This window comes from Antedon mediterranea, chromosome 4, assembly GCF_964355755.1.
Source record: "Antedon mediterranea chromosome 4, ecAntMedi1.1, whole genome shotgun sequence".
Taxonomy (NCBI): domain Eukaryota; kingdom Metazoa; phylum Echinodermata; class Crinoidea; order Comatulida; family Antedonidae; genus Antedon; species Antedon mediterranea.
The window spans coordinates 3,921,190-3,933,380 of record NC_092673.1 but is presented as its reverse complement, the minus strand read 5'-3'; the positions used below and the strand labels follow the sequence as shown (position 1 = coordinate 3,933,380).

Below are 12,191 nucleotides of genomic sequence, written 5' to 3'. Positions count from 1 at the left end.
AAGTAAACCTATTTTGTACCAAATCAGCTAGCAAAACAAATTGGGTTTTTTCCTTTAAGTTAAGTCGGGCAAGTTTGGCATATATTTTACATGCCCTAAAAAATTGGGTAAACAGAAGCATGTATTGTTGTATAAACTTCAGTCATCTCAGACGACTGTTAATATGTGTAAATGTGGGGTTAAATGTTGAGGATAACATGTGCAGGCCTTCTCTTTTGAAAATCATAGGTGTGCTACAAATTGCACTCCTCAATACATTCAGGGGTGCTGTAGGTGTGCTGTTTGTATTTTTATGTGTAGAAGTTTACCAAATTAAGGCGTGTTGTAAATCGCACTCCTCAAGGGCAGTTTAGGAGTGTGTTAGGTGAGTGATCGCACTCACTCGCCTTAAAAGACAAGGCCTGATGTGACTCGCAGCCTATTGGGCTGAATTATGGACCACACATACAATTTTCTTCTTCCCTAAAGATAATTTGTGCCATACAACTTCCACTAAGAACATTCATCTGTCCACACTATGTAATACATTCTGTAATTTTAATGACAGTAAAATAGTTGGTCTTGGACTCTATGGGCATGTGATATAAAACAAGTAAAGCCCTGTCAATTTTCATATCCAAATATTATTATTTTTCCGTATGCATCCAACCTCAAGAAACTCGCCAATTACAGGATGGATAAACTATTGTATCATGCTTATAAACTATATATATATATATATAACTATATATCTTATTTCAGGCTTACTGAAGGGTGTGGAGTTGAAAGAGTCGTGAGTTACAACTCTGGCACTAGGTAAGGATTGAACCTTGGGATTGGATAGCAAGCATGTTAACCACCAAGCTACAGCTCCACTATGTAAATAAATATATTTGCATAAATCCATAATAGTATGAAAATTTGGTTTAAACCTTCATATTAATTTTACCTGCTGAAAACAGCCCATTGTGAAGTGCTATGCATGTCACTCCACGGAGCTTTGCCACTCCGAGATGAGATGTTGTAAACGTGCGCGCCACATCCATACCACACTGACGTATCAGTGGTCTTCTGTGAACGATCGTTCCAGTTTCCATTGATTCGCATAAAATTAAAACCTGCAATATTAATAACATATGGCACTTGATAAGAAATTCAGTCTAGAGACATTAAACACATTGTGAAAAGTCATCAAATATTAATAATTCATAAATTATTCAGTTTGTGCTTTTAAGATGGTTTTCAGATTGTTTTTCTTTTAAAATTGAACACAGGTAATAAAATGAACAAAGGCATAAATGAACACAGGTATAAATGAACACAGGTAATAAAATGAACAAAGGTATAAATGAACACAGGTAATAAAATGAACAAAGGTATAAATGAACACAGGTATAAATGAACACAGGTAATAAAATGAACAAAGGCATAAATGAACACAGGTATAAATGAACACAGGTAATAAAATGAACAAAGGCATAAATGAACACAGGTAATAAAATGAACAAAGGCATAAATGAACACAGGTATAAATGAACACAGGTAATAAAATGAACAAAGGCATAAATGAACACAGGTAATAAAATGAACAAAGGCATAAATGAACACAGGTAATAAAATGAACAAAGGTATAAATGAACACAGGTAATAAAATGAACAAAGGTATAAATGAACACAGGTAATAAAATGAACAAAGGTATAAATGAACACAGGTAATAAAATGAACAAAGGTATAAATGAACACAGGTAATAAAATGAACAAAGGTATAAATGAACACAGGTAATAAAATGAACAAAGGTATAAATGAACACAGGTAATAAAATGAACAAAGGTATAAATGAACACAGGTAATAAAATGAACAAAGGTATAAATGAACACAGGTAATAAAATGAACAAAGGTATAAATGAACACAGGTAATAAAATGAACATTAAAGAAAGAAGGTAAACCGTATGACAAACATTTCAATTTTGTCTATCATACACCTAAAGCTCTGTCTAGCTTTAGGCGACAACAAATTATGATGATGTCATATCACTACCATATTTGGGCATATCACTTTTTTTGTCAAACTAGTTTGATAGTGTAAACAGGGCTTTAGAATTTTAATTTATTTCTTCATTATACTGAATGACCTTTTCAGTACAAAACCATTAAAGCTCTGTCTACACTATCAAACTTTATGTGATGTGATGTGCTCATATATGGATACGATGACGTCATATCACTACCATATTTAAGCATATCACTACCATATTTAGGTACATCACACTTTTTTTGTCAAAGTAGTTTGATTGTGTAGACAGAGTTTAAAAGATGGTGTTTAGATTGGTTTCTTCAACATCAATAATTCAATCGATAGATTAAGAAAACATCGCTGGTATTCATGATAACCCAACACAAAGTTAACTTTTGAAATGTTAGACGTTTGAAAAATTCAAGATGTGTATGCTACAGAAATATATACATATATCTAGATTGAAACTGACCACATCTTGAAAAGCAATCTGTAATACACAATACATTAGAAATGAAATATTCAACATGACATATAGTCTGAGATTCAATTAAGTTTTGCTTCTGTTTCAAATTTGCTAAATGGTAACTTCTATAAATAAATCGCTGCTCTATTTACTTCTTCGTTCGGCACAATTTTGATGGAATATTTGAAAGATTGCACATCAAACTTAAATACATTTTAAAGATTGCTTGAATATAGTTTTAAGCAATTTTTCATAGATATTCAATAATAAAAAAAATTGGTTTTCAACAAATGAAAGTTTTTTTAAAGACTGCCATAGCCGTAATCTGGAAAAAAGCATAATTACTATTAAAGCATCCTCTTTAAAAAGGGTGTTCCCTGATTAGAGAGTCTTTATTTTATTTTTTTTATTATTATGTGTATTATTTAGTGACCATACCTTAGTGACCTTAACTGGAAAGTGTACCCTGATAGAGGTGTCTTAAATGTGTTGTTCTACAGTACACAATATCCATGTTTGGATGTACACACCCTGAGCTAAACTCAGCTGTCTACACTATCAAACTTTATGTGACAACAAAATGTGTGCTCAAATATGATAGTGATGTGCCGAAATATGGTAGTGATGTGCCGAAATATGGTAGTGATGTGCCGAAATATGGTAGTGATGTGCCGAAATATGGTAGTAATATGACATCATGATGTCCATATATCGGCACATCACATTTTTTTTCTCAAACTATAGTGCCCAAATATGGTAGTGATGTGCCTAACTATGGTAGTGATATGACATCATCATGTCCATATATGGGCACATTACAGTTAGATAGTGTAGACAGAGCTTTAGTAAGATGGAGATTGTATTTAAATCATAAACATGGAGAAACAGATGTTTGTTTAAATATTTCACCTCTTGATGTTGAGAACATAGCAGCCAAATCATCAACATCTCTAATAGGAAGATCAGCACCACTCAAGTTGATCACAAAATCAAATGCACCCATTCTCATTAGCTCCTCAAACCCCTACAAAATAAAAATATCAATCAAAAAAAATTGTTTATGGTGAAATAGTTTAAACAATTACAAAAAGATTTCAACTTAATAATAATAAATTTTATTTGATTAAGGTTACCTAACTAGAAGTAGTAGTGTTAATTTGTATTGTAAACAAACTGTCACCAAAAACATAAAAACTGAATTAATTAAATGTTGAGAACTGTAGAAACAAAAATACGTATATTTTTGTCAAATAGCCCCATCCGAACAAGAAGCCTAGAATTCAGAAATTTGTGATTTTTGCTGTTGGAAAGAGATCAAGTATAGCTTGTATGCATAAAACCCATTTAGCCTGCCAGACAAATTTGGCAAGAGAGAAAAAAATCTACAACAAACATATAGACTAATTTATCAGAATCAATATTTTCATTTCAAAAATTAATAAAAGTCATGAATGTAAAATTGATGTTTTAGGATTATTTTTTTTTATTGAATATTATGACTGACACCAGCCAATAATAAATGTTAAAAAAGATTATAAATACTGTATATTGATATAGAATATAAAAATGTATAAAAAATAATCCCAATAGTTGTTTGTTAAATGAACAATGGCAACATAAAGAAATTGGAGGAGGATGAGGACAATTATATGATGGTGGCATTTATGATAAACGAAGATGATTAGAATGTGATAATTATAGATAGATAGTATACAATTCATAAAATCATTATGATAATGATGATGTAATATGATGACAATAATGCCAATTATAGTGAGAATGATAAGGATTAATTGATTAAGTTAATTTATGGCAATATATATATATATATCTAAGGGCATAGTTTATGGACTATATCATTTGTGGACAGGGGTATTCAATGAAAATTGAATTCTACTTTTCAAGTTATATCTCTCTCTTCGAGGAGAAAGGTCTATTGTCGGTTTATCCAGGTAAACTAGGCACGAAATAGACATATCCTATAATAGTAATACAGTACTTGTGGAAAGAAATTTATTAAATATTATTTATTTTTGTAAAGAGTTTTACAGGCTTTTACTTTGTTGTACATTCGCTATCTTAATTTGTACTTTTTGCTATTTTGATGAAATAAAGATTGATTGATTTTTATGAAAATAAAATGATGACAAACCTGGCATACATTGTGCTGATAATAGTGGCATATGATAATGATATTGATCACATTTTTGATGTTGTCAATAAAGATTTAAGATTGAAATTGAACACACATCCTCTATTACCAACAAGCCGTATCAGCATCACACATGTAAAAGTTAAAACGCAAAGCAAATTGAACATTACTTATTTTGTTTTTCATCGTCTTTTCTTACCATTTCAATTATTACATAGTGCAGAGCTATAGAGTTTCTTAGAGTATTCTTTTATAGTGATTAATTGGTCTGAGCAAGCCTTATCATCTATTAACGTTCTCTACTGTTTTATAACGTGCGTTCGCTCCAAAACATCATCATTATTATTGTTCAATTCAACACAAGAACATTTAATTTTCGTCGGCTTCAAAATGTTAAATTTGAAACATTGTACATCATTTTTTCTAGAAAATTAGTTCGGCAAATTTATTCACGACATCACCTTAAACACCTCGGTGTCAATCAAGGACTTTCGAAAGTTGGAAAAGCTCTTGGAAAAAATCTGTAAAAGCAGAATCTGATATAAACTACTTAAAAAATTGCAAAACGTTTGGCATGTTTAAAAAAAAAAAAATGTTAATTATAAATTTACTAAAGTTTTTATATATTATTCAATGTTTTTTGTAACCACATTTAATTTTGCTTTAGTTCATAACTATAACTATCTCAATTTGTGTATTTATATCAGACACTATAGGCTTGATCTTCCCTATTTATGTATGGAGATATAGATTTAGTTACTTGTCCCATCTATAGATGACCATGACAATCTCAAATTAGTAATCTTGCAACAAAAATTGCATTTTAATTTTGTGAAAACAATACATAACGGTCCCTTAAAGACGTTTAAATACTCTTCGGACAATTACCTTACAGACTTAATGTTTACAGCATTCCATGTAAAGTCTACAGCTAAAGCAAAAAGGTATTAGCTATTTTGTAGGAGTGCAAAAAATGTACATAATATTTTATGCTTCATCGATTTTCACAAGCAAAGAAAAGCTAGAAAAAGTTTTTATGTTCTGAAATTCTCCGGGGTCCTATATCATTTTACATTTTACAGAACAAATATTACTACTTTCTATACTTTTCAATGGATATAAATTATTAATGAATTTGTTTGTATTCAAATGGTAGAGTTGCATTAATAATGTGGTTGCCCTTTTGGTTGTTTCTGTGACATTGATGATAATGAGGCAGCCTCATCCTTTAGACTGGAACATTTAGTTGTTGGTTACACTACCTTAAAATGCATGTTTTACAAACAGAAAGTGCTCTGATGCTAGTATATTATTATTATTATTTTTTTTTTGGTATTTATATTAGTCCTCAAGCTTAACTAGAAGCCGAGTAAAAATTCAGATTAGGGCCTCCTCAGACACACAGCAGCCAACATTGCAGCACCTACCAGATCAGCACATCGGAAGATGATACCCTACTCTTTACGAATAGTGTACCAAGTTCTTGAATGTGCACTATGTACACGAGACCAACAACTTTCCGACGGATGCCTGTAGATAAGAATATACAGTAACATTTATTTATTATTTCATTGTATCTGAAAAATGTATTTACCTCTAACTCAGCTCTAACGATGTCGTACGATCCCCACGACGCAACAAACGACCGTTCCTTCGGCAATACATGAATGTTGTCATATCCATTGGTAATGGAGTCCATTTTTTCATTTAATTCCTGAATTAAAAAGAAAAATAAACAAATAGTTAAAACACAAATACAGTAGTCAAGATTCATTTGCTTAAAAATGCATGTCTCAGATTTCCAATCATTCGGATTAAAACATTTACATGATTATAAACCTAAAGCATCAATAATACTGGATTTATCTTTTACATTACATCTGTAGTCCATGAGTGCATTTAATTTATTAATTTTCTAACCCTCGAGATGTATATTATATTAATCATTATATTGTATAAAAAGTCTGTACAATATATCCACGGGAAAAACAATATTCATGATTTTTTTAATATCAAATGACAATATTATAGACTAAGGCCCAATGCTTGTTTGAATTTTTATAAAATATGTCTGTTCATCTGCTGATAAAATATGTATATAAATGTCAACCAACCGTACAGTTTTAATTCACAGCAAATTTTAAGTCCATTTCTAAGTTTATTTTTTCAATATCCTGCTTTTCTATTACCCGTTTTTAATTAGGCTCGATACCGCATGATTCTAAACCAATTTCTCATCTTCGTTTTACATTCATACCAATGTAATTGGAATAATTCTACAGAGCGCCAGTAATGTGTTCGGCATTTTGTCCGCTGGGACTAGTTTCAGCATGTACTCTAACTACAAATGGCGGCTTATAATTACATCAAGTCAAGTGCGTTTGTATCCTGCGCTTAGTCTTTTCACCCATCGCTGCTGATGTATGTAGCTGACTGAACATATATCTTTGTAAATATTTTGTCAAATAAAGTAATGTATTATGACAAGATCGGTGAACCATATCTAATAGGGAGGGATGGAATATCCTTAAGCTCTGTCTACACTAGAAAACTTTATGTGACAAAAACATGCCCATATGCGCCTTGATGATGTCACATCACTACCATGTTTGGGAGTATCACTACCATATTTGTGCACATCACACTTTTTTGTCAAACTAGTTTGATAGTGTAGGCAGAACTTTTGACAAGGTTTGTTAAAATGCTTGATAGGTTTAAAACGGTAAAATATCGTAAAATACTAAAAAAACTGACAGATCCTGAAATAAAAATGCAAGAATTGCAAGAAAAACTTCCTTTCCAAACAAAATACATAGACTATAAAAAACTAACATGAAAATGACTTGAATTTATTGGAATAATACTAAAATTATTTTGGTTACTGCATATTAAAAACTGCAGGTCTAATTACTAAATTATGGTCAGAATTATGATAAAATATGTTTTTCAACATTATTTTATTTGCAAGTCACTGATCGAAATTTTAATGAACTATAAGAATAATCTCTTTTCTTCATTTCACATGATCAGAATAATCCAAGCTTTCAGACAAAACATGGAGAGATATCTCGATATAAATCTAATAGGCAAAGACAAAACGATAAAAGGATTCAAAATAGTAATTGAAGTGTCGTGGTCCATGCAATACGCAGAAAAATCTTAGAATTTAGAAATCACGATTTCAATTCTAAAGTATTCATCTAAGTAAAGGATTCCAATAATGAGTCTCGTTGTCAAGTGGTCGCATTTTAATCAATTTAAGCTTTTCAATTTTGAGTATGGAACATAAGCTATTTCAGGGAGTATTGCATATTGACTTCCAGTTCCATGAGGGAGTCATAAAATCATATTTCAAATATAAATTGCATACTTAGACATACGTAGACATCAAACCTCATACATCTATGTATTTTACAATAGTGCATCCTCTGTTTTTACTGTAATATTATAAAATTTTGAATAATTTTAAACACAATTTAATCAATTTTGAATGTTAAAAATATCCTTGGGTATAATTCCACTTCTGGTTTAATCCCACCCTCTACTTTATGTCTGATTTCAGGCATATCCCCAGGTATACAGTAGTTCCAATATTGAATTTTGGTGTGGATGTAGGCCTCTCATTAGCCAGTAAGTTTCCCTGTGTATAGCCCCACCCCCACAAAGTTTGCCCAATTTTGTGTTCTATGTAGTTGGGATTTATACCAGAGGATATACGGTAAATGAAATCCTTATTTAATATTCAACCATCTATAATTAAGATGACTGCATATATTGTTGTATATTGTCTATTTAATTGTGTGCCTGTATGTATGTCGCATCAAGTTTGAAATGTGCCAGTCTAGATTAAATGACTTTGCAACAAATCTTTCAAAACCTGCTTTCTGCTTCATCAAAGCCAACATGATTTTGATTTATCTTTCTTTTTTTGCTTTCAACAAATACATTAAATTTCATGATTTAACTTTTACTATAGTACAGCCAAGCAATTAAGCTTTGCGTCATATCATACATGATTTAATATTATCTGATTTCAGAAATGTTAATGAGTTAGAATTTACGAAAACAATCGTTATTTCTTTTTGTGACAGCCATTCTTTTTCGGAGAACTTCTCAACATAAAATTACGAGACTACTTTGTTGAAAAACAAATGTTTTCCCACTGGGACGTAATTTAATCCTATCAACGATGCACCTGGGTATAATTTTTTTTTTGGTTTTCAGTCAGATTTCAATATGACCTACATTTGAATATAATCACTTACGTGATATATTAAATTTAATTTTTAGTATTGTATTTTTTATAATTTTTGTAAATAATGATTTAGTCAGATTTTTATAATGACCTACTTTTAAAACCTAATAATAATACATCAGAACCTTCAAGTCACAACAAAGTGTTCCCATATAGAGGTTGGCCACACAGTTAAAACATATGTTTTATATTCATTATAATATTAAAAATTAGATTCAGGCGATATCAAATTTCTATAATTTATGTTAAATATTACAGTATAATAATCCTAAATTCAGGTAAATTGTAAATTTTCACATTATGATATTATTATATCCTGAATTTATCTTTAAATTTCTGTACAACACTTGAAAATAGAATAAATTATATCACAACTTATTTTACATTTACATATTTAAAATGTAATAATAGCAAATATTGAACAGTAGTGATAATCATGTTTCATTTGTAATACAATGCAAATATATGTCTTTGTATGGAAATCTGAACTCTCCACAATATAATTAATTGTTCTGTTTCTCAGTAGTATTAAGAAGGCATTAAAAAGACTAAAGACAGATACATCAATTATTGAGCATAGTACCAGTAGTATGGATTTGTTTTCTTTTGTTATAAAACTAGTAGCTCTTCTTCCAAATAATTACACAAACCAGAAATGGTGTTGCAACGTTCTCAAACTCCGTGACTTGTCTTCGTGACAGTACGAAAAGAAATGATGACGGTAACACGTGGGAATGGTCCCACAAGAGGGCGCTAGAGCGGACTGTACCATTCTTAATGAGGTGAATTCGGGTAGAATTCTTCTTTTCGTAATTGTTTCGCACTTCGTGGAAAAGGGCTATTGTCGGGTTTATCCAGGTAAGCAGGCACGTAATAGACTTATCTGTTTGGTTTAGCAGTTTATTATGGTAGTATTTTAAAAATCGTTTCTTAAGTAGTTTTCGTAGAAAAATATTCTTTTCTTTTTTTTCTTCCAATGATATTTTATGTAGAGCACACTCATTGGGTAATATAATTAAATTTCTATTTAAAACAATTGTTAAATTGTTACAATATTAGAGATGCAACTATAAGCCCAGTCTGGGCTTATAATTGAAATTTTATTTAAAGATTCATTTATAAATTATTTAATGTTTAGGCTTAGTTGTACAGTTGTTGCTTTAAATTTAGATTTTTTTTAAAAATAAAAAATTATACACAAAAAATAGTTAAAAAACAGCGATCATTAGTTTTGTTTCTATTAAACTATCATCATTTCTTTAGTTATTTGACCTCCTTATATGGAGATTTCATTTATAATACATTTTAAATGTTAGTTCTTCCCACCTGTGCTCATAATTCTTGAGCGATAGTAATTCTATATGGTACAGCGACTTAATCAATAAGATAATTTATGAGGAGGTTTAAGTTTTACTCTAATGTTATATATTGATAAGATATACTGTACAGTTAAGAGTGGATATCGAACATACAACTTAACCTGACCGAGACAGGTGCACTTGGAAATAAATGAGGAAAAAAAGAATTTTACTTTAAAAAAAAATTCCAAATTTGTATACGAAGAAGGGTACTTACACTTCGGATTTCATCCCTCCTCTGATCAACGTGAATGACGTATACAAAATATGGCCTGTAGATTAATCGCAAAAGTTGCAGCTGAAAAAATAATAGAAGTTTATTATTTATTCTGTATTTAGTCTCTCTGAATTTATGCCATGTCACAAAATTACAAAAATAACCTAAAAAAATGAAAAATGTGCCTGTAAACAATTATTGTTTAGTTCATAAATTAAACATCATGTTGTAATTTATTTAAAATTATACATATAATTTTATGTATAAAACCCATTTATTCTCCTGGGTGGAGAAAGGCATGATGATTATACCGCATAATAAAAAGTAAATTAAATCCAAATAACAAAGATACCTATGTTATTTAATATATAGCTAACTTTATTCTCCTGGGTGAAGAGATGCATAATTATAGCAGTTACCGTATTATATATTTTATTTCAACTCAACCCACAATGTCTTCATTCTCTAAAGATAAGAAATTATTACATAAAAATCCCCGCTGCTGACTGAGAATTGAAATAACATATATTTAAGTACAATTTATTGAAATATTGATATTAAAAATGTATTTATTTTAAAAATTGGAAAACCAATCTTAATTTCCTAAATGCATGTTTTACAGTTAGTAGGATGTTAAATGAGAAATATTACAACCAAAATGTAATTCCTCTCATGCGTACATCCAGGTACTGTGTTATCTTGATGATCGACACATTCAGACCGTACGCTAGATAAGATACTTACTACTTCAGATCTAGAGCTAAATAATAAATCTCAACCTCCAAAGAGAAACTTGCATACACAAAAAAAATTAACTAAATTTTTAGATTAAACATCCCACAAGTATTAAAACAAAGTTCATGTTTCTAATGTTATTTAAAAGAATTTCGTTTTAATTTTTTTTTTCAGCCACAAATGCAAAGAAGCAAAATGTAATGCCAACACATTCGAGTCACATTCTCATTTTTTAGTTTTCTTTTCTCAAACATCGTTATTGTTTAATTAACACTTTCCATTTAGAATACCTAGAATTGACAATGCACTACAACCTAGGTTCCTAAATGACGTACTTATTAGAATAATTTCAAGAATTTATATTTGGCTAGAGACCTTTAATATCTGCTTTCATTTCTCAGATTTAATATCTATGCTAAAGTATTAATTTCCATTTTGACATCAAAATTAATCGGTTATATTAATCTGACATGCCCCTAACCTTTGAATTAAGTTGAAATGTAATCATAAATTTATCATTTTTTTTTTCAAATTTTTTTCAATTTAAAAATAATAATTTAAAAAAAAAAACGGTGGATATGGCAATGCTCTTTACAGTAGGTTATATTTCCCATACAAAATACAGCAATGTACATTAAATATGATAACATTACTGGCTGTGGAGTGTGGAGTGTATGTTCTTTGTTTACACAAGAGGCCAATGGGAACCAGAGTGTTTACTGCCCTCAAATTTGCCATAAAATTGTTATAAATGATTTGTATCAACCAATCAATGGGACTCTCTTTTTCAAGAAATGCTTTGGGTTGAGCAGCATGGACCTGTAAATTAGTCAAGTTTACAAATTCCCAAAACTGTCAACCGTAGTAACATACCTTTCATGTTAATACAGTTTCCTAATGATTCTCTCCTCTGGGAATATAACTGCCTAAAGTCGCAGCGTGAAAATAACAGTTTGCTTTCTGTTCAAATGGAAATAATTGAAATATATCTCCAGACTGAACTGAAATTTT

The 12,191-nt window shown here is 30.3% G+C and overlaps 1 protein-coding gene across 2 annotated transcripts in view; it reads right to left on the bottom strand.

Moving 5' to 3' along the window:
* The window catches only part of LOC140046340 (uncharacterized), an 84,217-nt gene that overhangs the window by 27,878 nt on the left and 44,148 nt on the right, over positions 1-12,191 (bottom strand). For both annotated transcript variants that reach the window (XM_072090951.1, XM_072090952.1), the window contains exons 6-9: positions 10,446-10,526; positions 6,210-6,329; positions 3,373-3,487; positions 929-1,097 (exon numbers count right to left, since the gene is read on the bottom strand). In XM_072090951.1, the coding sequence (XP_071947052.1) occupies positions 929-1,097; positions 3,373-3,487; positions 6,210-6,329; positions 10,446-10,526 (485 nt within the window). The remainder of the gene's footprint in view (positions 1-928; positions 1,098-3,372; positions 3,488-6,209; positions 6,330-10,445; positions 10,527-12,191) is intronic.